This window comes from Protomyctophum parallelum (genome assembly GCF_964188405.1).
Source record: "Protomyctophum parallelum genome assembly, chromosome: 17".
Classification (NCBI taxonomy): domain Eukaryota; kingdom Metazoa; phylum Chordata; class Actinopteri; order Myctophiformes; family Myctophidae; genus Protomyctophum; species Protomyctophum parallelum.
This window is the reverse complement of record NC_139719.1, coordinates 46,200,057-46,226,733: the sequence shown is the minus strand read 5'-3', so window position 1 is coordinate 46,226,733 and position 26,677 is coordinate 46,200,057. Positions and strand designations below refer to the sequence as shown.

General features: G+C 44.3%; 1 protein-coding gene across 1 annotated transcript in view; it reads right to left on the bottom strand.

Annotated features, from left to right (window-relative positions):
* Positions 1-26,677, bottom strand: part of LOC310875200 (protein TANC2-like) — an 86,344-nt gene that overhangs the window by 23,492 nt on the left and 36,175 nt on the right. Inside the window, exons 5-14 of the mRNA XM_083788344.1 lie at positions 17,811-17,930; positions 15,924-15,962; positions 14,709-14,990; positions 13,045-13,169; positions 10,532-10,763; positions 8,703-8,872; positions 5,517-5,795; positions 2,678-2,845; positions 1,537-1,697; positions 261-369 (exon numbers count right to left, since the gene is read on the bottom strand). Of these exons, the coding sequence (XP_083644470.1) occupies positions 261-369; positions 1,537-1,697; positions 2,678-2,845; positions 5,517-5,795; positions 8,703-8,872; positions 10,532-10,763; positions 13,045-13,169; positions 14,709-14,990; positions 15,924-15,962; positions 17,811-17,930 (1,685 nt within the window). The remainder of the gene's footprint in view (positions 1-260; positions 370-1,536; positions 1,698-2,677; positions 2,846-5,516; positions 5,796-8,702; positions 8,873-10,531; positions 10,764-13,044; positions 13,170-14,708; positions 14,991-15,923; positions 15,963-17,810; positions 17,931-26,677) is intronic.

The following is a 26,677-nucleotide window of genomic DNA, read 5'->3' as shown; positions in this document are numbered from 1 at the left end:
GGCCTTCAGGATGTGGTGGCCCAGTGTCTCTCTCTCTCTCTCTCTCTGTAATGTAATGTAAAGTGGATGTCTCTCTACCTTAAAGATGTGGGCCTTCAGGATGTGGTGACCCAGTGTCTCTCTCTCTCTCTCTCTCTGTAATGTAATGTAAAGTGGATGTCTCTCTACCTTAAAGATGTGGGCCTTCAGGATGTGGTGACCCAGTGTCTCTCTCTCTCTCTCTCTCTCTGTAATGTAATGTAAAGTGGATGTCTCTCTACCTTAAAGATGTGGGCCTTCAGGATGTGGTGACCCAGCTCGATTGTCTGCTGTCGGTTCAGCTTGTTGTCCTGCCGGGAAAACCAGAACGCCAGCAGGGTGTGGCCGCTCCTGGGGAGAGAGACATTCACTTTACATTACACTACAGAGAGAGAGAGAGAGAGAGAGAGAGAGAGAGAGAGAGAGAGAGAGAGAGAGAGAGAGAGAGAGAGAGAGAGAGAGAGAGAGAGAGAGAGAGAGAGAGAGAGAGAGAGAGAGAGAGAGAGAGAGAGAGACATTCACTTTACATTAAACTACAGAGAGAGAGAGAGAGAGAGAGAGAGAGAGAGAGAGAGAGAGAGAGAGAGAGACATTCACTTTACATTAAACTACAGAGAGAGAGAGAGAGAGAGAGAGAGAGAGAGAGAGAGAGAGAGAGAGAGAGAGAGAGAGAGAGAGAGAGAGAGAGAGAGAGAGAGAGAGAGACATTCACTTTACATTAAACTACAGAGAGAGAGAGAGAGAGAGAGAGAGAGAGAGAGAGAGAGAGAGAGATAGAGAGAGACATTCACTTTACATTACACTACAGAGAGAGAGAGAGAGAGAGAGAGAGAGAGAGAGAGAGAGAGAGAGAGAGAGAGAGAGAGAGAGAGAGAGAGAGAGATTCACTTTATATTACATTACCGAGAGATAGATGTATGCATTGAAATTATAAACGGGTTGAGAATAGTGTTGTTTTCGTCGACTAAAACTAAGACGAAAAATGTCCGTCGACTACCTTTTTTCACTGAAGAAAACTAAATATAAACTAAATTAAAACTATGCTACGATGACTAAAACTAAGACTAAATATACTGACAATTTCGTCAACAAATAAAAACTAGACTAAAATGTTAGGAAGGTACTAGTGGACAAGAGATCCAGTATAAGTCATTTTACACTTGGTTGCATGCTGAAAATAGCAGATCTACAAGCTCGTAGATCTGCTCGTAGAGCTTGTAGATCTGCTATTTTCAGCAAGTGTAAAAACACTCATTACGACGACATCAAGGCCCGCCAACAATACATTTTAGTCGACTAAATCACCTGTAGATTTAGCCGACTAAAATCTCATGACATTTAGTCGACTAAAACTAGACTAACAATAAAACATTCCAGGTGACTAAAATGTGACTAAAACTACATGAAAACTATTAAAAAAGACAAAAGACTAAAAAACTAAAATAGAAATTTGCTGCCAAAGACAACACTGATTGACCTTTGACCTGGGGGGTCACAGAGTATGCATTGACCTCTGACCTGGGGTCACAGAGGAACTTGGTCTTCTCGCCCTCCTCCCTCCAGATCAGCCACTCCCTGAAGGACGGATGGACGAACATCCTGGTCCCGTCTCTCCGCTTCACCAGGAACACCGAGAGGTTGTCCAGGCGCTGGGAGAAGTCCTCCCAGTCCAGAGTACCCTGGAACACCCATAAGTACACTGTATTAGTATTTTCATTTATTTTTCTTTTAGGTTTTATGACCTCAATTACACCCAAAAAACCTGAACTTTGAACACTCAGTGGATTTTCTGTGGTCTGAAGTTTTCTTTGGGGTTTTTTTGGGCCTTTTGAGCTTCAATGAAAACAGGCAACACAGTGAAACAGTGACATCTGCTGGCAAATCCCATTGACATATACGGCAAATCAGAGCACCTGTTTGAGCCAGAAAACCCCAAATCACAGAAAATCTACTGAATGTTAAAAGTTCATGTTTTTTTGGGTGCAATTGAGATTAGAAAACCTAAAAAAAACAAGAACAATTCCAAAACCTTTTTTTTAATGTCACAATCCACAACACTTTATTGAAGGGATTGTGACATGAAAAAAATAAGTTTTTGTAAATTTTAATTTGTTTTCTTTCTTGTGCTCTGATTTTTGAAGTAAAGTGTAATTTGTGACTCTACTGTAAATCTGTTGACCACGACCATCGCTACACGTGTCATATGGACCGTCGAATAAACGTAGTTTTGACCAGAAATTCCGTCTCTCGGAGCGAGGAATTGGGAGATGAAGGCGATCGAAAGAAACAAAAAGATACAGTGAGGGGCTCCATGTTCGCGATAACGATCACGACGATCCATCACACATGGAGGATAGTAGATCTGTATAGCGCGTTAACATGGTAGCATTACCTGCAGCGACCCAGAGTTGATGGTCTGGTAGATCTGTATAGCGCGTTAACCCATTCTGAACGGGAACCCATTTTGGTGTTATAGCATCATGCTATGCTTTATAGCTATTGAAAAATAGCAGACCTACAAGCTCGTAGCGCGCCACTCGGTGGCGCGCTACGAGCTTGTAGATCTGCTATTTTTTTTTTTATCGAAGAACGACTGTGACATTTTTTTTAGAACCTGATGTCTGATGGTATAGGATAGTAGATCTGTATAGCGCGTTACCTGCAGCGAGCCAGAGTTGATGGTCTGGTAGATCTGCTCGTCGGTCAGCGGATGCAGCGACGCCACGGCCACGTTGAGCAGCGGCAGAGCGCGCTCGAACGACGACTGCGTCGGGAAGCGCATGTTGCACTGGAGCAGGTACACCTCGGCCAGGTTCACTGGCACCACCTGGCCACCGGGGGGAGACAGAGACACACTGTTACACCCATTCTGACCTGAGATCAGATTCATATTCCACTGGACAACACACTATGGTCTGATTATAACCCATTCTGAGCTGAGATCAGATTCATACGAGGTTTCCACTGGACACACACTGGTCTGATTTTAAACCTCCGCCAGGTTCTCTGGCACCACCTGGCTAATTCATGTTAGAACCCTTCTGATAGGTCAACGGGAACCACCTGACCACTAACACAGATAACTAGATAAAGTGCCCATCGGCACAGGTCTCCACCAGGGCAGGTCAGGTTGTGGCCTCCTGGTGGCGCTATAATAGGACAGGTCTCCACCAGGGCAGGTCAGGTTGTGGCCTCCTGGTGGCGCTATAACAGGACAGGTCTCCACCAGGGCAGGTCAGGTTGTGGCCTCCTGGTGGCGCTATAATAGGACAGGTCTCCACCAGGGCAGGTCAGGTTGTGGCCTCCTGGTGGCGCTATAATAGGACAGGTCTCCACCAGGGCAGGTCAGGTTGTGGCCTCCTGGTGGCGCTATAATAGGACAGGTCTCCACCAGGGCAGGTCAGGTTGTGGCCTCCTGGTGGCGCTATAATAGGACAGGTCTCCACCAGGGCAGGTCAGGTTGTGGCCTCCTGGTGGCGCTATAATAGGACAGGTCTCCACCAGGGCAGGTCAGGTTGTGGCCTCCTGGTGGCGCTATAATAGGACAGGTCTCCACCAGGGCAGGTCAGGTTGTGGCCTCCTGGTGGCGCTATAATAGGACAGGTCTCCACCAGGGCAGGTCAGGCTGTGGCCTCCTGGTGGCGCTATAATAGGACAGGTCTTCACCAGGGCAGGTCAGGCTGTGTCCTCCTGGTGGCGCTATAATAGGCCAATGTGAAAAAGGGTGCCATTTCTTCTTGCCTTGGATGGCGATTGGATGATTTGAGGCTTTTTGTTCAAAACGGGCCAATCCTGCAAACGTTGAAAGCCAATGTTAGCCAATTAGGATGGAAAATGATATATCACATGACTATAGAGATAGTGTGTAAGCCAATCAGTGTAGGATCTGAGAAATCCAACAGACTCGTCTTGATCACATGACTACAGAGATCATGTGGACCGATTCGCGTGAGATTTGGACGAAATCTGTGCGACTAACATAATAATAATAATAATAATAATAATAATAAACTTTATTTGTATAGCACCTTTCATACATAAATGCAGCTCAAAGTGCTTCACAGGGCAGGACACAAAAATAGAATACAATAAAACAAGTAGTTAAAATGATAGAACAATGGCAAAGAACAACATTTAATATAAGAACATAAAATAAATTAAAAACAATTAAAAACACCACATGCAGCAAATCAGTCAGGGCAGGGTAGGAACGTGCATAGTAAAACTCAACTAAAAGCAAGAGTGAAGAGGTGGGTCTTGAGTTGAGATTTAAAAATGTCTACAGAGGGTGCGTGTCTGAGCTCGAATGGGAGTTTATTCCAGGCTGTTGGGCCATAGAAGCAAAGCAATGTGTTTTACAGAAATCGGCCTCATGGTGGCGCTATAACCGGCTTCCAGTTTCATTATATAGATATTCCACTGTTACTTTCTTAGCTTACGCATGTTTCATGATATTGATAAATGCTTTTATGTGATGTATTCCCATGCTTTTGTTCTTGCTTAAATGTAAGTCGCTCTGGATTAAGAGCGTCTGCTAAATGCCTAAATTGTAAATTGTAAATTGGAGTGCACATACATACGTTGTATACAGATCGATGCAGTTATAGCTAAAAACATGAATTGGCCTGTTATAGCGCCACCGTGAGGCTGATTTGGGGGGGAAAGATTGTGGCATGTCGTCCTCGGCCTAGTGGAAATGTGCGTGTATAATTTCACGGAAATTGCACACCGTGTTTGTGATTTGTGGCATTCTTTTCTAAACGGACCAATCATGTGAGCTTTGGAAGCCAATCTTAGCCAATCAGGCTATAAGATTGGCTGATCAACGCTCCGTGTTGATCACATGACTATGGACTATGGAGAAGTGTTTTGCCTAAATCGGCCTCATGGTGGCGCTATAACCGGCCGTTGAGGAATATTTGGAGCAGAGGTTCGTCGTTGGCATCCAGGGAGTGTGTGTGCGAAGTTTGGCATTGATCGGGCCAACGGTGGCGGAGATTAGCTGATAACGGACGGACGCTCTCTCTCTCTCTCTCTCTCTCCCTCTCTCCCTCTCTCTCTAACGTAATGTAAAGTGAATGTCTCTCTACCTTGTAGCTGGAGCTCTCTTCAGCACCAGGTCCCTCCCTCCCTCCCTCTCTCTCCCTCTCCCTCCCTCTCCCTCTCCCTCTCCCTCTCCCTCTCCCTCTCCCTCTCCCTCTCCCTCTCCCTCTCCCTCTCCCTCTCCCTCTCCTCTCTCCTCTCCCTCTCCTCTCTATCCCTCCCTCCCTCTCTCTCCTCCCTCTCCCCCTCCCCCCTCCCCCCTCCCCCTCCCCCTCCCCCTCTCCCTCTCCTCCCTCCCTCCCTCCCCCTCTCTCTCCCTCTCTCCCTCCCCCTCCCTCCCTCTCCCTCCCTCCCTCCCTCCCTCCCTCCTCTCTCCTCTCTCTCTGTTAAAGTGAATGTCTCTCTCCCTCCCTCTCTCCCTCTCCCTCTGTAAAGTGAATGTCTCTCTAACCCACCTTGTAGCTGGAGCTCTTCAGCACCAGGTATCCCTTCTCGATGAGGTCGAAGGTGAGCTTCAGGTAGAGGTAGGAGCCCTGGCTGAGGGCCTTCAGGTGAGCGCTGAGCTTCATGAAGGTGCTGTTGTCCATCTTGCCGTTGAGGCTGATGTTGTTCTGGATCTCGGCGCTGCTGTGGATGCGGTGGAGGATGTAGCCCTGGAGGTCTGCGTCGATGGCCTCGTTCTCCTCCAGCACGTCCAGCATGATGCGGTGGAACGGCAGCTGATTGGTGATCTCCTGGGGGAGGAGCCACAAGGTAGGTAGGTAGTAGAGTTCTCATCAGGCCCGAAAATGAAGGCCCGGCCCTAACTGGGCCCTAACTGATCAGGCCCTAGTCCCGGCCCGACTAATTAGCATAGATTTTAGGCCCGACCCGGCCCTAAATGTCGGGTCGGGCCTGGTCGGGTTTGTGCAGAATTTGAGAACTCTACACAGAGTAAAAGTGAAACGCCAGTCAGCACCATCTTCATAATAGATAAATACACAAACAGACAGAACAGAACTATTATTTTTATTATTCTAAACAAATTCAATATATATATATATTTTTTTTCATGGAGCCCCAGGCCCGGCCCGGCCCTACTGAGATTAGCATACATTTTAGGCCCGGCCCGGCCCTAGTTTTGAGTTTGAGAACTCTAGTAGGTAGGTAGGTAGGTAGGTATAGGTAGCAGTGTTGTGGTTTTTGGCAGGACATTTCTATTTTAGTTTTTAGTCAAAGTCTCTTGAAGTCACATTTTAGTCACCTGGAATGTCTTAGTGTTAGTCCAGCAATGCAATTTTAGTCGACTAAATCTACGGGTGATTTAGTCGACTAAAATGTGTTTTGGTGGGCCTTGATGCCGTCGTAATGAGTGTTTTTACACTTGCTGAAAATAGCCGATCTACAAGCTCACAACGCGTCGCGCTTGTAGATCTGCTATTTTCAGCATGCAACCAAGTGTAAAATGACTTATACTGGATCTCGTGTCCACTATAGTCCCTTCTTAACATTTTAGTCTAGTTTTTATTTGTCGACGAAATTGTCAGTATATTAGTCTTAGTTTTAGTCACCATAGCATAGTTTTAATTTAGTTTCCATTTAGTTTTCTTCAGTGGAAATAGGTAGTCGACGAACATTTTTCGTCTCAGTTTTAGTCGACGAAAACAACACTGGTAGTTAGGTAGGTAGGTATGTTATAACGATTACAATAATGACAATTAAATAAACCAATTATAGCAAAATGAGGGAGGTGGTGGGTTCAGTTCAGAATAAAAAAATCACTACCGGAATCAGAAAATAAGCTTAAACTGTGATTTAATAAACTCAAAACAAAATAAAGTTTTCAACAACAACAATAGTCACTTAATAATAATCATAATCATTTATAATCAAAATAAAATAAACCGCCTCAAAAAGGGATGGGTGTGAGCAGGGCCGGATTAACACCTCTGAGGGCCCCTGGGCACTGAAGCTCGAAGGCCCCCCCCCCTTCACCCGTGCGCAACATTTTTGCTGTTTTTTGGAGCCGTTTTGGGGCGGTTTTATGCCGTTATATTGGCCTATTTCCGGTCGCCTACCCCCCCCCCCCCCCCCCCCCCCCCCCCAGAGTGACAGCCAATCTAGCTCATTGTTGCTGCTTTACACACACAATTTGCACTTCTCAGCTGCCCTTCTCACCAACAAATGCAACAATAAAACACTAATCTTTTTAGACATTTATTTCATTCGGATTAGCAGGGACATTTTCTGTGAAAAAAACCCCCAAAAAAAAACCCTTTTTCTTTTCTTTTTTTTAGGGGCCCCTGGTGCCCAAGGGCCCCTGGGCACGAGCCCAAAGTGCCCATATGATAGACCCGGCCCTGGGTGTGAGGTTCAGGTGTCCTGGCACTGTCCAAAGATAAACTTAAATGTCCAAAAGGAAATCCAAAATGGAACCCGCCCAATGTCGTGTAGTGATAAGTCTCCTCTTACCACCCTTTACACCGTTACGAAAAAGTCCGTCCTCGATCGAAATCCAAACAAGAAAGTCTCTTAATTAGGGCTGTCAAAGTTAAAGGTGCAGTGAAACGGAAATGGTGAACAACATGAAAATGGTGTTTCTACATGAAACACCGGTCTGAAGTTTCTGAACCAATCAGAGTGTCGCATCCCTTCAGGCGATGGGACGGTAGCTAGGGACGGTGGCTAATGCTATGCGCAACAGCGTGGTGTGTGTTTGTTTACAAATCAGATGGTCGCCAGCTGTACCAGTTTACTGTTATGTGGCTTATTTCTACCCTATAATGTTTTCAGATACATATTTTAGCGTGATGATTGAGTTGAAAGCGAGTAATACACTGTCTGGATGTTATCTGGAATGGAAATAAAAACTGAGTATTCTGTAATCAGTAGCAGCTGTGATGGACGGACGCGCAAATATGGGGAATTAAACGGGTGAGCTTCATTGTTATTGGCTTTTATCGATCATCACGCAGCACGTTTTCGTTTTAATAAATAAATAATGCAATCGTTTTTATGGACCTTTTGATATAAAAACACATTTGGCATCCATTGTTAGGTTTTGGCCATAGGATGACCACGGATATGGTCTAAAAGTGTGAAAAACTTATTTTTCATTTCACTACACCTTTAACGCATTATTAACTAGTTAACTCACAATCCTTTTAACGGCACTAATTTTTTTAATGCGTGATTAACGCACTGTGAAGTTTGACAGAATGGTTGAGAAGACGAAAATAATAACATACATGAAAATAGTGCGTAGCAAACGAAAAAATGCATATAAACAATGTGCCTCTGGGCACAGATGTTACAAGGTGGATCGACAGATAGGTCTTGTAGTGTGGTCCTATTAGTGTGGTTTTACCTGTAGTGTGGTCATATTAGTGTGGTTTAGTGTGGTTTAGTGTGGTCCTATTAGTGTGGTTTAGTGTGGTCCTATTAGTGTGGTTTTACCTGTAATGTGGTCCTATTAGTGTGGTTTAGCGTGGTCCTATTAGTGTGGTTTAGTGTGGTCCTATTAGTGTGGTGTACCTGTAGTGTGGTCCTATTAGTGTGGTTTAGTGTGGTTTAGTGTGGTCCTATTAGTGTGGTTTACCTGTAGTGTGGTCCTATTAGTGTGGTTTAGTGTGGTTTAGTGTGGTCCTATTAGTGTGGTTTACCTGTAGCGTGGTCCTGACGGTCACCACCAGCTTCAGCCAGGGAGGGAACTTGTTGATGGTTTTGCACAGGAAGGACACGATGGTGTCTCCGTAGTCTGGCTTGTGGAACTCTGCCTCGTTGAGGCCGTCGATCAATATGATCAGGTCCTCCTCTGACGAGATCTTACTCTCTGAAACACACAGATCAATACTTATGATCAGGTCCTCCTCCGACGAGATCTTACTCTCTGAAACACACAGATCAATACTTATGATCAGGTCCTCCTCTGACCAGATCTTACTCTCTGAAACACACAGATCAATACTTATGATCAGGTCCTCCTCTGACAAGATCTTACTCTCTGAAACACACAGATCAATACTCATGATCAGGTCCTCTGAAACGCAGACACATCACACAGACAGACAGACAGACAGACAGACAGACAGACAGACAGACAGACAGACAGACAGACAGACAGACAGACAGACAGACAGACAGACAGACAGACAGACAGACAGACAGTGTTGTTTTCGTCGACTAAAACTAAAATGAAAAATGTTCGTCAACTACCTTTTTACACTGACAAAAACTAATTGGAAACTAAATGAAAACTAATCTATGATGACTAAAACTAAGACTAAATATACTGACAATTTAGTCAACAAATAAAAACTAGACTAAAATGTTAGGAAGGGACTAGTGGACAAGAGATCCAGTATAAGTCATTTTACACTCGGTTGCATGCTGAAAATAGCAGATCCACGTTGTGAGCTTGTAGATCGGCTATTTTCAGCATGTGTAAAAAACAGTCATTACGACGGCATCAAGACCCGCCAAAATACATTTTAGTCGACTAAATCACCTGTAGATTTAGTCGACTAAAATCTTATGAGATTAGTCGACTAAAACTAGACTAACAATAAAACATTCCGGGTGACTAAAATGTGACTAAAACTAAAATAGAAATGCGCTGCCAAAAACAACACAGCAGACAGACAGACAGACAGACAGACAGACAGACAGACAGACAGACAGACAGACCTTTGTAGAGGGCGTCGAGGGGCTGGAGGACCCCCCTCCTGAACAGACAGACAGACAGACAGACAGACAGACAGACAGACAGACAGACAGACAGACAGACAGACAGACAGACAGACAGACAGACAGACAGACAGACAGACAGACAGACAGACAGACAGACAGACAGACAGACAGACAGACAGACCTTTGTAGAGGGCGTCGAGGGGCTGGAGGACCCCCCTCCTGAACAGACAGACAGACAGACAGACAGACAGACAGACAGACAGACAGACAGACAGACAGACAGACAGACAGACAGACAGACAGACAGACAGACAGACCTTTGTAGAGGGCGTCGAGGGGCTGGAGGACCCCCCTCCTGAACAGACAGACAGACAGACAGACAGACAGACAGACAGACAGACAGACAGACAGACAGACAGACAGACAGACAGACAGACAGACAGACAGACAGACAGACAGACCTTTGTAGAGGGCGTCGAGGGGCTGGAGGACCCCCCTCCTGAACAGACAGACAGACAGACAGACAGACAGACAGACAGACAGACAGACAGACAGACAGACAGACAGACAGACAGACAGACAGACAGACAGACAGACAGACAGACAGACAGACAGACAGACAGACAGACCTTTGTAGAGGGCGTCGAGGGGCTGGAGGACCCCCCTCCTGAACAGACAGACAGACAGACAGACAGACAGAACAGACAGACAGACAGACAGACAGACAGACAGACAGACAGACAGACAGACAGACAGACAGACAGACAGACAGACAGACAGACAGACAGACAGACAGACAGACCTTTGTAGAGGGCGTCGAGGGGCTGCAGGACGCCCCTCCTGAAGGAGGCCAGGGGGTCCTGCACACAGGAGCGCAGGCTGAGCATGCTCTGGAGCTGCGGCTCGCGCAGCAGCAGGGCGCGGTACGAGGCCAGGTGGGGCGAGCGACAGAGCAGCGCCGCCACGTTGTGCACCAGCTCCGGGACCAGGCAGGTGTAGGCGTTGTCCGCCTGGCAGTAATGATAGGCCACCACCTGTAGGGGGCGGGAGAGAGACATTCACTTTACATCAGAGACAGAGAGAGAGAGAGAGAGAGAGGCGTTGTCCGCCTGGCAGTAATGGTAGGCCACCACCTGTAGGGGGCGGGAGAGAGACATTCACTTTACATCAGAGACAGAGAGAGAGAGAGAGAGAGAGAGAGAGAGAGGCGTTATCCGCCTGGCAGTAATGATAGGCCACCACCTGTAGGGGGCGGGAGAGAGACATTCACTTTACATTAGAGACAGAGAGAGAGAGAGAGAGGCGTTGTCCGCCTGGCAGTAATGATAGGCCACCACCTGTAGGGGGCGGGAGAGAGACATTCACTTTACATTAGAGACAGAGAGAGAGAGAGAGAGGCGTTGTCCGCCTGGCAGTAATGATAGGCCACCACCTGTAGGGGGCGGGAGAGAGACATTCACTTTACATTAGAGACAGAGAGAGAGAGAGAGAGGCGTTGTCCGCCTGGCAGTAATGATAGGGTACCACCTGTAGGGGGCGGGAGAGAGACATTCACTTTACATTAGAGACAGAGAGAGAGAGAGAGAGGCGTTGTCCGCCTGGCAGTAATGATAGGCCACCACCTGTAGGGGGCGGGAGAGAGACATTCACTTTACATTAGAGACAGAGAGAGAGAGAGAGAGGCGTTGTCCGCCTGGCAGTAATGGTAGGGTACCACCTGTAGGGGGCGGGAGAGAGACTTAATTATTAATGCAGAGTTTAAGGCAGATCTAATATCTTTGGCAGTGAGAGGGGAGGGGGGGGGGGTTAACCCATTCAGACCCGCAGAGCTCCATTCTACAAAGGTCTTTCTAAATCCTGACAGTGTTTCTCTCAGAATTATCTGTATTTGGCCTACAGGACTAACCTGACGCTGCCAGATCCAAGAAGCTTGCTACACACGTTTGTTTCACAGCTTATTGGGATCTGGGATCTCGGGAGGCAATTCGATGACGGTGGCTGTTCCTTTTTTTCAAGATACTTGGTAGATGATTGGATGGGACCGTCTGTCTATCACCGTGTGGGCGTGCAAACCCAACCAATCATATTGACGTGTCTATATAGCTTCACATCCGGTTTCGCACATATCCCGCCCTTAGCTCACGCTGATTGGTTCGAACCACGGAGCGGTTCGGCGTTAGCTCAACTCCCTGAGAGATCCCAGATGGATGCTGTGTTGGGGAACATGGTTACCCAATACCGCCCCCATCTGGCAGAGTCAGGTTACTACAGGACCCCCTCATCTGAAAATATGTATTTCCAGAGACCCCAAGAAGCAAAAGACGAAAGAAAGAAAGAATTAAAAAGATTTTGCGTGACAATTTCACAGGGTTTTTTTTCCAGAAATAGCAGATCTACAAGTTGTAGATCTGCTATTTTTCAACAGCTAAAGCATATAACATAATGCATAAAGCACCAAAATGGGTTCCCGCCCGGAACGGGTTATGAAACAGATCTCATTTCTTGGCAGAGGGAGATTGGTGTCCTGCAGGTTTTTACATATTTCATAAAGGCTCTCTGGAAAAGCACTTTTTTCTTCTTCAAACACGTCTGCATAATGCACGTCTGCATAATGCATGCGTGGCTGCAGGGAGGACGGGCAGACAGACATGCGCGTGTGCGTCAGTGTTGTTTTCGTCGACTAAAACTAAGACGAAAAATGTCCGTCGACTACCTTTTTTCACTGACAAAAACAACTGGAAACTAAATGAAAACTAAGCTACGATGACTAAAACTATAAGACTAAATATACTGACAATTTCGTCGACAACTAAAAACTAGACTAAAATGTTAGGAAGGGACTAGTGGACAAGAGATCCACTATAAGTCATTTTACACTTGGTTGCATGCTGAAAATAGCTGATCTAGATCAATAGTAGATCAGCTATTTTCAGCAAGTGTAAAAACACTCATTATGACGGCATCAAGACCCGCCAAAATACATTTTAGTCGACTAAATCACCTGTAGATTTAGTCGACTAAAATCTTATGACATTTAGTCGACTAAAACTAGACTAACACTATAAGACATTCCAGGTGATTAAAATGTGACTAAAACTAAATGAAGTTTCAGCTTAAAGACTATATGACTAAACTAAAATAGAAATTTGCTGCCAAAACAACACTGGTGTGTGCGTGCGTGCGTTGCGTGCGGTGCATGTGGTGCATGCGTGCGTGCATGCGTGCGGTGTGATGCGTGCGTGTGTGCGGTGTGGTGCATGCGTGCGTGCGTGCTTGCGGTACGGTGCATGCGGTACGGTACGGTGCGGTTGTTACCTGAGAGGCCAGTCTCCTCATGGCTTCCTCCTGTCTCCTCCTCATCTCGGGGGTCCCGGGACAGCTGCCCCCTCCCAGGGTCCCGTGCTGAGGCTGGGGCTGGCTGAGAGGAAGACCCTCCCCATCTGGAGACAACACGCCAAACACACACCAGCTTAGCTACTATGTCTGTCTGTGTGTGTGTGTGTGTGTGTGTGTGTGTGTGTGTGTGTGTGTGTGTGTGTGTGTGTGTGTGCATCTCTGACAGCTAATACACCAGATGTTGTTGGTGTTGGTCGATGAAGAGTCTAGAGAAGGGTCTGTATTAGAGATAGCCGCACCGTTGACCTTTATGACCACTTCTACACATCTATCTATCTATCTATCTATCTATCTATCTATCTATCTATCTATCTATCTATCTATCTATCTATCTATCTATCAGTGACTAAATTTGACTGAGAGACTGCCGTTGGATTGTTTAGAATTTTCGTTTTTTTCATGTCATGTGAAAGCAGGGAATCATAGCTTCAAATTGACATATTGGTTGTTCAGTTTGACCCACCAGTTTTGGAGATATGGCTTATAGAGTAATGTCTTGCAGAGAAACAGCGAGTTGAGAAAACAGGCTTGAAAAGGTTCACTTCTTTGGACTCTAACATTACACCTATAGCTACATGTTTAAGCATTTATTTCATATTTACATGTCTTCTGTGGACTCTAACATTACACCTAGCTACATGTTTAAGCATTTATTTCATATTTACATGTCTTCTGTGGTCTCTAACATTACACCTATAGCTACATGTTTAAGCATTTATTTCATATTTACATGTCTTCTGTGGTCTCTAACATTACACCTAGCTATACATGTTTAAGCATTTATTTCATATTTACATGTCTTCTGTGGACTAACATTACACCTAGCTACATGTTTAAGCATTTTTTTCATATTTACATGTCTTCTGTGGACTCTAACATTACACCTAGCTACATGTTTAAGCATTTATTTCATATCTACATGTCTTCTGTGGACTCTAACATTACACCTAGCTACATGTTTAAGCATTTATTTCATATTTACATGTCTTCTGTGGACTCTAACATTACACCTAGCTACACGTTTAAGCATTTATTTAATGTTTACATGACTTCTGTGGACTCTAACATTACACCTACTGTAGCTACATGTTTAAGCATTCATTTCATATGTTCATGTCGATTCCAGCTCTGACACTTATCTCAGACATGCTCTAGTATGTGAAGAGTCTGCCTGTGCTATAAACTCATTTTGGGAGAAAAATAAATAAATAAAAGTTTTTCTCCACTGGTGAAAAGCTGGAAATTGCGCGATGGCAGTTTCTCAGTCAAATCTGGTCACTACCTACCTATCCTACCTACCTACCTACCTACCTACCTATCTACCTATCTATCTATCTATCTATCTTTAACCCATTCTGAACGGGAACCCATTTTGGTGTTATAGCATCATGTTATGCTTTAGCTATTGAAAAATAGCAGATCTACAAGCTCATAGCGCGCCACCGAGTGGCGCGTTACGAGCTTGTAGGTCTGCTATTTTTTGAAATCTGATCTCAGGTCAGAATGGGGTTAATCAGACCAGTGTGTGTCCAGTGGAAACCTCGTATGAATCTGATCTCAGGTCAGAATGGGATCATACGTACGTTTGGGCGAGGCCTGCGGGCTGTCGGAGGCGATCTGCCTCATGCGCGTGCCGTGACAGCTCAGCGCCACCAGGCGGGAGACGATGGCGGTCTTCCCGAAGCCGATGTTCCCCACCAGCACCACGCCGCGGTTGGTGCCGGCGTCGGCGCTGTTGAGCCGCGCGTCCACCTCCTGGAAGAGCCAGTCTCGGCCCGTGAACACCGAGTCCATGGTGATGGACGGGACCTCGAAGAGCAGCGGCTTCAGGGCGATGTCCTGGGGCCGGTAGGGGGCGAAACGCACTGTAAAACATTACCATGGTGTGTTACGACATGTTAATGATGTCCTGGGGCCGGTAGGGGGCGAAACGCACTGTAAAACATTACCACGATGTGTCACGACATGTTAATGATGTCCTGGGGCCGGTAGGGGGCGAAACGCACTGTAAAACATTACCACGATGTGTCACGACATGTTAATGATGTCCTGGGGCCGGTAGGGGGCGAAACGCACTGTAAAACATTACCACGATGTGTCACGACATGTTAATGATGTCCTGGGGCCGGTAGGGGGCGAAACGCACTGTAAAACATTACCACAATGTGTCACGACATGTTAATGATGTCCTGGGGCCGGTAGGGGGCGAAACGCACTGTAAAACATTACCATGGTGTGTTACGACATGTTAATGATGTCCTGGGGCCGGTAGGGGGCGAAACGCACTGTAAAACATTACCACGATGTGTCACGACATGTTAATGATGTCCTGGGGCCGGTAGGGGGCGAAACGCACTGTAAAACAGTACCACGATGTGTCACGACATGTTAATGATGTCCTGGGGCCGGTAGGGGGCAAAACGCACTGTAAAACATTACCACGATGTGTCACAACATGTTAATGATGTCCTGGGGCCGGTAGGGGGCAAAACGCACTGTAAAACATTACCACAATGTGTTACAACATGTTAATGATGTCCTGGGGCCAGTAGGGGGCGAAACGCACTGTAAAACGTTACCACGATGTGTTACAACATGTTAATGGTGACCCGGGTGACACTGCAGAGAGGGACTTTCATGTTGCACTCCAAAGTATAGTCTAAATGCACGCACACACACACACACACACACACACACACACACACACACACAAACAATAAAACAAACACAAAAAACACACAGACAGAAATACACTGTTTACAGAAAAAATAAACTGGTGACAACGTATAGAGACTTACGTGACTGCGACTGCCAGGCATGGGAATTATTAGCTGAAGCTGAGACAGAGAGAGAGAGAGAGAAAGACAGAGAGACAGAGACAGAGAGAGAGAGAGACAGAGAGAGAGAGAGAGAGAAAGACAGAGAGACAGAGAGAGAGAGAGAGAGAGAGAGAGAGAGAGAGAGAGAGAGAGAGAGAGAGAGAGAGAGAGAGAGAGAGAGACAGATAGATAGAGAGAGAGAGAGAGCAGGGGAAAGCAGGACATGAATGTAAGCTAGGGGGCAGCATGTGCTAAGCATTTCCTTAGACAGTTAAAGCTCTGTATTGTGTCAGTAATCATTGCTATGGAGTGTTTTTTCAGTAATAGTGTTAATAAACAGTTTGACGGCCGCTAATTGTTTAATCCAGGGTTCCACCGCACGTAATATGACATTTCCCGCTATTTGTTTGATGCGTTTAAAAAAAAAAGAAACAGCAGATTTATCCGGGGACCTGATGACGAAGCCGTCGCGTTATGACGACGAAACCTGGAAATCAAGTCATCGTCTGGTGGGCTGCTAGGGCTTCTGGGAAATTGAGCCAATTGCAAGTGGACGGGGGGGGGGGGGGGGGGGGGTTGTTTGGACTACAACGCCTCATAGAGGCGGATCCTAGTGTAGCGCATTGTAATGGCCGCTGGTACTGATGATCATAACATGCCGACGGACCATTCTTCGCCCAGATGTAGTCACTACGACCACAAATGTCCCCAAGAAACTAGCTAGCCTAGCCACCGAGTTTGCTATAGCGCTCTGGGAGAACAGAGCGGCTGAATTCTTTGTTTTGATTGGGTGGTGAACGGTGCTGGTTTGATCCACGACTAGAAACCGTTTCAACCAATCAGATTGCTTCCTCTTATCGACCTGTTGTAGGATATTTGATTAAATAGTGCGGTTTCACAGTGGAACTGTTAAAGCCGCTATGAGCACTAACATGTCAACATTATAATGGGCTTTTTATTTTAATGTATTTTTTGTAGGGCCGGGACTAATTGCGATTAATTGCGATTAATTAACTACAGAAAAATTGTAAAGCATTTTTGGGTACTCAGAAAAGCTCTATATAAATTATTAATTTTGAGATATTATTATTACCCCTATTATTACTACAAAAACAATGTTTATTGCTTAAACTTATGTATTCACTATTCATTGATTCACTAGTATACCAAAATCCATTAAAAAAAATGGCTCTCTCTCACAGTTCTTGGGTCAAATAATGATATGCGATTAAAATGCGATTAATCGAGATTAATTAACTACAAGCCTCTGATTAACCCATTCTGAACGGGAACCCATTTTTGGTGTCAGCATCATGTCATGCTTTAGCTATTGAAAAATAGCAGATCTACAAGCTCGTAGTGCGCCACCGAGTGGCGCGCTACGAGCTTGTAGGTCTAATATTTGAAAAATCGACTGACATTTTTTTTATCTGATCTCGGGTCAGAATGGGTTAATCAGACCAGTGTGTGTCCAGTGGAAACCTCGTATGAATCTGATCTCAGGTCAGAATGGGTTAATTAGATTAACTTTTTTAATCGAGTCCCAGCTCTAATGTTTTGGTATATTCAGACAGCCAGCGATGGGTATACTTTCCTATAGAAGCTTTGTCATTATAGTTGATTTGCTTACACTCATTCATTCAACCGGTTTTTTTTTTCGACCAATGACAAAGCAGAGAATACGTTGGTGCGGTAGCGTTTTACTCATCGCTGTCTGTCTGAATACCTGTCTGTCTGAATACCTGTCTGTCTGTCTGAATACCTGTCTGTCTGAACACCAAAAAAAAATGTTGACATATTATTGCTTATAGCAGCTTTAACAAAACAGAGGCTGAGGCGCACACACACACACACACACACACACACCTCTGGGTCCTCCCGGCCAGCAGGTGGTGCTCTGACGCGGCATGCGCAGCGACGTCCTCAGAGGGGCGTGTCTCTGCTCGTCCAGATACGCCAAGTCCTCCAGATGGGCCGAGCTGGTGGCTGAGAGACATAGACACACACACAGAGAGAGAGAGAGAGAGAGAGAGAGAGAGAGAGAGAGAGAGAGAGAGAGAGAGAGAGAGAGAGAGAGAGAGAGAGAGAGAGAGAGAGAGAGAGAGAGAGAGAGAGAGACAGAGAGAGAGAGAGAGAGAGAGAGAGAGAGAGAGAGAGAGAGAGAGAGAAGAGAGAGAGAGAGGAGAGAGAGAGAGAGAGAGAGCACATGGTAAATCATCACGTCCACGACAAGAGTAGCCATCGAGTAAGGTGAGTTTTCAGACTACGAAAACGACGAAAACGAAAACGAGGAAAACGAGAACGACGAAAACAAAATGGTAACTAAATGAAACTAAGCTTTGACGACTAAAACTAAGACTAAAAATATACTGACAATTTCGTCAACAACAAATAAAAACTAGACTAAAATGTTAGGAAGGGACTAGTGGACAAGAGATCCAGTATGAGTCATTTTACACCTGAAAAAACTGTCCTTACGACGGCATCAAGGCCCGCCAAAATAACTTTTGTTCGACTAAATAAACTGCAGATTTAGTCGACTAAAATCTAATGATATTTAGTCGACTAAAACCAGACTAACACTAAGACATTCCAGGTGACTAAAACTAAATAGAGAGGAGGGGGAGGGGTGGAGGGAGGAGGGGGAGGGAGGAGGAGTGGAGGGGAGGAGGGGGAGGAGGGGGAGTATCCAGTGTAAGGACTTGTGTTGATTGACACAGCCAACAACAGAGCAGATTGATTTTTCTCTAGAAGCCAGTATTAGTAAGTATTACAAAGAAACAAAGTCGCGGTCACAATGAGGAAGCGGAGAGGAGAGGGGCGGAGAAGAGAGGGTAGGCAGGGAGCAGAGGGGAGGGGGCGGAGGTTTAGCAGGGATCTACGTATATGCCTGCCGTCCAACCAGATGAGACATTTTTGCATAATTATTCACAAAAGTCCAGACAGCAGAGAATACACTGAATGTTCAAACTTCGTTTTTTTTTTGGTGAAATTGATGTCACCATGAAGAAAAGCCAAAAAAGCCAAAAAATCTACAAAAATGTGTTTTAAATGTCACAATCCCTTTAATGGTGAGCAGAGAGACAGTAACAGTGAATGAGTTTAGTGGTGACAGAGAGACAGTAACAGTGAATGAGTTTAGTGGTGAGCAGAGAGACAGTAACAGTGAATGAGTTTAATGGTGACAGAGATACAGTAACAGTGAATGAGTTTAATGGTGACAGAGATACAGTAACAGTGAATGAGTTTAATGGTGAGCAGAGAGACAGTACCAGTGAATGAGTTTAGTGGTGACAGAGAGACAGTAACAGTGAATGAGTTTAGTGGTGACAGAGAGACAGTAACAGTGAATGAGTTTAATGGTGACAGAGAGGCAGTAACAGTGAATGAGTTTAATGGTGAGCAGAGAGACAGTAACAGTGAATGAGTTTAGTGGTGACAGAGAGACAGTAACAGTGAATGAGTTTAATGGTGAGCAGAGAGACAGTAACAGTGAATGAGTTTAATGGTGACAGAGAGACAGTAACAGTGAATGAGTTTAATGGTGAACAGAGAGACAGTAACAGTGAATGAGTTTAGTGGTGACAGAGAGACAGTAACAGTGAATGAGTTTAGTGGTGACAGAGAGACAGTAACAGTGAATGAGTTTAATGGTGACAGAGAGACAGTAACAGTGAATGAGTTTAATGGTGAGCAGAGAGACAGTAACAGTGAATGAGTTTAGTGGTGAACAGAGAGACAGTAACAGTGAATGAGTTTAGTGGTGACAGAGAGACAGTACCAGTGAATGAGTTTAGTGGTGAGCAGAGAGACAGTACCAGTGAATGAGTTTAATGGTGAGAAGAGAGACAGTAACAGTGAATGAGTTTAATGGTGAACAGAGAGACAGTAACAGTGAATGAGTTTAGTGGTGACAGAGAGACAGTAACAGTGAATGAGTTTAGTGGTGAACAGAGAGGCAGTAACAGTGAATGAGTTTAATGGTGACAGAGAGACAGTAACAGTGAATGAGTTTAATGGTGAGCAGAGAGACAGTAACAGTGAATGAGTTTAATGGTGACAGAGAGACAGTACCAGTGAATGAGTTTAGTGGTGAGCAGAGAGACAGTACCAGTGAATGAGTTTAATGGTGAGAAGAGAGACAGTAACAGTGAATGAGTTTAGTGGTGACAGAGAGACAGTAACAGTGAATGAGTTTAGTGGTGAGACAGAGAGACAGTAACAGTGAATGAGTTTAGTGGTGACAGAGAGACAGTACCAGTGAATGAGTTTAGTGGTGAGCAGAGAGACAGTAACAGTGAATGAGTTTAGTGGTGAAGCAGAGAGACAGTAACAGTGAATGAGTTTAGTGGTGACAGAGAGACAGTAACAGTGAATGAGTTTAGTGGTGACAGAGAGACAGTAACAGTGAATGAGTTTAATGGTGAGCAGAGAGACAGTAACAGTGAATGAGTTTAGTGGTGAAGCAGAGAGACAGTAACAGTGAATGAGTTTAGTGGTGACAGAGAGACAGTAACAGTGAATGAGTTTAGTGGTGACAGAGAGACAGTAACAGTGAATGAGTTTAATGGTGAGCAGAGAGACAGTAACAGTGAATGAGTTTAATGGTGACAGAGAGACAGTAACAGTGAATGAGTTTAGTGGTGACAGAGAGACAGTAACAGTGAATGAGTTTAGTGGTGAGACAGAGAGACAGTAACAGTGAATGAGTTTAATGGTGAGCAGAGAGACAGTAACAGTGAATGAGTTTAATGGTGAGCAGAGAGAGAGTAACAGTGAATGAGTTTAATGGTGACAGAGAGACAGTAACAGTGAATGAGTTTAATGGTGATCAGAGAGACAGTAACAGTGAATGAGTTTAATGGTGACAGAGAGACAGTAACAGTGAATGAGTTTAGTGGTGAACAGAGAGGCAGTAACAGTGAATGAGTTTAGTGGTGACAGAGAGACAGTAACAGTGAATGAGTTTAGTGGTGAACAGAGAGGCAGTAACAGTGAATTAGTTTAGTGGTGACAGAGAGACAGTAACAGTGAATGAGTTTAATGGTGACAGAGAGACAGTAACAGTGAATGAGTTTAGTGGTGAACAGAGAGGCAGTAACAGTGAATTAGTTTAGTGGTGACAGAGAGACAGTAACAGTGAATGAGTTTAATGGTGACAGAGAGACAGTAACAGTGAATGAGTTTAGTGGTGAGCAGAGAGACAGTAACAGTGAATGAGTTCAGTGGTGAACAGAGAGACAGTAACAGTGAATGAGTTCAGTGGTGAACAGAGAGACAGTAACAGTGAATGAGTTCAGTGGTGAACAGAGAGACAGTAACAGTGAATGAGTTCAGTGGTGAACAGAGAGACAGTAACAGTGAATGAGTTTAGTGGTGAGCAGAGAGACAGTAACAGTGAATGAGTTTAGTGGTGACAGAGAGACAGTAACAGTGAATGAGTTTAATGGTGACAGAGAGACAGTAACAGTGAATGAGTTTAATGGTGAGCAGAGAGACAGTAACAGTGAATGAGTTTAATGGTGACAGAGAGACAGTAACAGTGAATGAGTTTAGTGGTGACAGAGAGACAGTAACAGTGAATGAGTTTAATGGTGAACAGAGAGACAGTAACAGTGAATGAGTTTAGTGGTGACAGAGAGACAGTAACAGTGAATGAGTTTAGTGGTGAACAGAGAGACAGTAACAGTGAATGAGTTTAATGGTGAACAGAGAGACAGTAACAGTGAATGAGTTTAGTGGTGAACAGAGAGACAGTAACAGTGAATGAGTTTAGTGGTGAACAGAGAGACAGTAACAGTGAATGAGTTTAATGGTGACAGAGAGACAGTAACAGTGAATGAGTTTAGTGGTGAACAGAGAGGCAGTAACAGTGAATGAGTTTAGTGGTGACAGAGAGACAGTAACAGTGAATGAGTTTAGTGGTGAACAGAGAGGCAGTAACAGTGAATTAGTTTAGTGGTGAACAGAGAGGCAGTAACAGTGAATGAGTTTAGTGGTGACAGAGAGACAGTAACAGTGAATGAGTTTAGTGGTGAACAGAGAGGCAGTAACAGTGAATTAGTTTAGTGGTGACAGAGAGACAGTAACAGTGAATGAGTTTAATGGTGACAGAGAGACAGTAACAGTGAATGAGTTTAGTGGTGAACAGAGAGGCAGTAACAGTGAATTAGTTTAGTGGTGACAGAGAGACAGTAACAGTGAATGAGTTTAATGGTGACAGAGAGACAGTAACAGTGAATGAGTTTAGTGGTGAGCAGAGAGACAGTAACAGTGAATGAGTTCAGTGGTGAACAGAGAGACAGTAACAGTGAATGAGTTCAGTGGTGAACAGAGAGACAGTAACAGTGAATGAGTTCAGTGGTGAACAGAGAGACAGTAACAGTGAATGAGTTCAGTGGTGAACAGAGAGACAGTAACAGTGAATGAGTTTAGTGGTGAGCAGAGAGACAGTAACAGTGAATGAGTTTAGTGGTGACAGAGAGACAGTAACAGTGAATGAGTTTAATGGTGACAGAGAGACAGTAACAGTGAATGAGTTTAATGGTGAGCAGAGAGACAGTAACAGTGAATGAGTTTAATGGTGACAGAGAGACAGTAACAGTGAATGAGTTTAGTGGTGACAGAGAGACAGTAACAGTGAATGAGTTTAATGGTGAACAGAGAGACAGTAACAGTGAATGAGTTTAGTGGTGACAGAGAGACAGTAACAGTGAATGAGTTTAGTGGTGAACAGAGAGACAGTAACAGTGAATGAGTTTAATGGTGAACAGAGAGACAGTAACAGTGAATGAGTTTAGTGGTGAACAGAGAGACAGTAACAGTGAATGAGTTTAGTGGTGAACAGAGAGACAGTAACAGTGAATGAGTTTAATGGTGAACAGAGAGACAGTAACAGTGAATGAGTTTAGTGGTGACAGAGAGACAGTAACAGTGAATGAGTTTAGTGGTGAACAGAGAGACAGTAACAGTGAATGAGTTTAATGGTGAACAGAGAGACAGTAACAGTGAATGAGTTTAGTGGTGAACAGAGAGACAGTAACAGTGAATGAGTTTAGTGGTGACAGAGAGACAGTAACAGTGAATGAGTTTAGTGGTGACAGAGAGACAGTAACAGTGAATGAGTTTAATGGTGACAGAGAGACAGTAACAGTGAATGAGTTTAGTGGTGACAGAGAGACAGTAACAGTGAATGAGTTTAATGGTGAACAGAGAGACAGTAACAGTGAATGAGTTTAATGGTGAACAGAGAGACAGTAACAGTGAATGAGTTTAGTGGTGACAGAGAGACAGTAACAGTGAATGAGTTTAATGGTGACAGAGAGACAGTAACAGTGAATGAGTTTAATGGTGACAGAGAGACAGTAACAGTGAATGAGTTTAATGGTGAACAGAGAGACAGTAACAGTGAATGAGTTTAGTGGTGACAGAGAGACAGTAACAGTGAATGAGTTTAATGGTGACAGAGAGACAGTAACAGTGAATGAGTTTAATGGTGACAGAGAGACAGTAACAGTGAATGAGTTTAGTGGTGAGACAGAGAGACAGTAACAGTGAATGAGTTTAGTGGTGAGACAGAGAGACAGTAACAGTGAATGAGTTTAGTGGTGACAGAGAGACAGTAACAGTGAATGAGTTTAGTGGTGACAGAGAGACAGTAACAGTGAATGAGTTTAATGGTGACAGAGAGACAGTAACAGTGAATGAGTTTAATGGTGACAGAGAGACAGTAACAGTGAATGAGTTTAATGGTGACAGAGAGACAGTAACAGTGAATGAGTTTAGTGGTGACAGAGAGACAGTAACAGTGAATGAGTTTAGTGGTGACAGAGAGACAGTAACAGTGAATGAGTTTAATGGTGAGCAGAGAGACATTAACAGTGAATGAGTTTAGTGGTGAACAGAGAGACAGTAACAGTGAATGAGTTTAGTGGTGACAGAGAGACAGTAACAGTGAATGAGTTTAGTGGTGAACAGAGAGACAGTAACAGTGAATGAGTTTAATGGTGAGCAGAGAGACAGTAACAGTGAATGAGTTTAGTGGTGAGACAGAGAGACAGTAACAGTGAATGAGTTTAGTGGTGACAGAGAGACAGTAACAGTGAATGAGTTTAGTGGTGAGACAGAGAGACAGTAACAGTGAATGAGTTTAGTGGTGAGAGAGAGACAGTAACAGTGAATGAGTTTAGTGGTGAGACAGAGAGACAGTAACAGTGAATGAGTTTAGTGGTGAGACAGAGAGACAGTAACAGTGAATGAGTTTAGTGGTGAACAGAGAGGCAGTAACAGTGAATGAGTTTAATGGTGAGCAGAGAGACAGTAACAGTGAATGAGTTTAGTGGTGAGACAGAGAGACAGTAACAGTGAATGAGTTTAGTGGTGAGACAGAGAGACAGTAACAGTGAATGAGTTTAGTGGTGAGACAGAGAGACAGTAACAGTGAATGAGTTTAGTGGTGAACAGAGAGACAGTAACAGTGAATGAGTTTAATGGTGAGCAGAGAGACAGTAACAGTGAATGAGTTTAATGGTGAGCAGAGAGACAGTAACAGTGAATGAGTTTAATGGTGACAGAGAGACAGTAACAGTGAATGAGTTTAGTGGTGAGACAGAGAGACAGTAACAGTGAATGAGTTTAGTGGTGAGACAGAGAGACAGTAACAGTGAATGAGTTTAGTGGTGACAGAGAGACAGTAACAGTGAATGAGTTTAGTGGTGACAGAGAGACAGTAACAGTGAATGAGTTTAGTGGTGAGAGAGAGACAGTAACAGTGAATGAGTTTAATGGTGAGAGAGACAGTAACAGTGAATGAGTTTAGTGGTGAGCAGAGAGACAGTAACAGTGAATGAGTTTAGTGGTGAGCAGAGAGACAGTAACAGTGAATGAGTTTAATGGTGAGAGAGAGACAGTAACAGTGAATGAGTTTAATGGTGAGCAGAGAGACAGTAACAGTGAATGAGTTTAATGGTGAGCAGAGAGACAGTAACAGTGAATGAGTTTAATGGTGACAGAGAGACAGTAACAGTGAATGAGTTTAGTGGTGACAGAGAGACAGTAACAGTGAATGAGTTTAGTGGTGACAGAGAGACAGTAACAGTGAATGAGTTTAATGGTGAGCAGAGAGACAGTAACAGTGAATGAGTTTAGTGGTGAGCAGAGAGACAGTAACAGTGAATGAGTTTAGTGGTGAACAGAGAGACAGTAACAGTGAATGAGTTTAATGGTGAACAGAGAGACAGTAACAGTGAATGAGTTTAATGGTGAACAGAGAGACAGTACCAGTGAATGAGTTTAATGGTGAGCAGAGAGACAGTAACAGTGAATGAGTTTAGTGGTGACAGAGAGACAGTAACAGTGAATGAGTTTAATGGTGACAGAGAGACAGTAACAGTGAATGAGTTTAGTGGTGAACAGAGAGACAGTACCAGTGAATGAGTTTAGTGGTGACAGAGAGACAGTAACAGTGAATGAGTTTAGTGGTGAACAGAGAGGCAGTAACAGTGAATGAGTTTAGTGGTGAGAGAGAGAGACAATAACAGTGAATGAGTTTAGTGGTGAGAGAGAGACAGTAACAGTGAATGAGTTTAATGGTGAACAGAGAGACAGTAACAGTGAATGAGTTTAATGGTGACATAGAGACAGTAACAGTGAATGAGTTTAATGGTGACAGAGAGACAGTAACAGTGAATGAGTTTAGTGGTGAGAGAGAGAGACAATAACAGTGAATGAGTTTAGTGCTGAGAGAGAGACAGTAGCAGTGAATGAGTTTAGTGGTGAACAGAGAGACAGTAACAGTGAATGAGTTTAATGGTGAGAGACAGAGAGACAGTAACAGTGAATGAGTTTAATGGTGAGAGAGAGACAGTAACAGTGAATGAGTTTAATGGTGAGAGACAGAGAGACAGTAACAGTGAATGAGTTTAATGGTGAGCAGAGAGACAGTAACAGTGAATGAGTTTAGTGGTGACAGAGAGACAGTAACAGTGAATGAGTTTAATGGTGACAGAGAGACAGTAACAGTGAATGAGTTTAATGGTGACAGAGAGACAGTAACAGTGAATGAGTTTAGTGGTGACAGAGAGACAGTAACAGTGAATGAGTTTAGTGGTGACAGAGAGACAGTAACAGTGAATGAGTTTAGTGGTGACAGAGAGACAGTAACAGTGAATGAGTTTAATGGTGAGCAGAGAGACAGTAACAGTGAATGAGTTTAGTGGTGAGCAGAGAGACAGTAACAGTGAATGAGTTTAGTGGTGAACAGAGAGACAGTAACAGTGAATGAGTTTAATGGTGAACAGAGAGACAGTAACAGTGAATGAGTTTAATGGTGAACAGAGAGACAGTACCAGTGAATGAGTTTAATGGTGAGCAGAGAGACAGTAACAGTGAATGAGTTTAGTGGTGACAGAGAGACAGTAACAGTGAATGAGTTTAATGGTGACAGAGAGACAGTAACAGTGAATGAGTTTAGTGGTGAACAGAGAGACAGTAACAGTGAATGAGTTTAATGGTGACAGAGAGACAGTAACAGTGAATGAGTTTAGTGGTGAACAGAGAGGCAGTAACAGTGAATGAGTTTAGTGGTGAGAGAGAGAGACAATAACAGTGAATGAGTTTAGTGGTGAGAGAGAGACAGTAACAGTGAATGAGTTTAATGGTGAACAGAGAGACAGTAACAGTGAATGAGTTTAGTGGTGACAGAGAGACAGTAACAGTGAATGAGTTTAATGGTG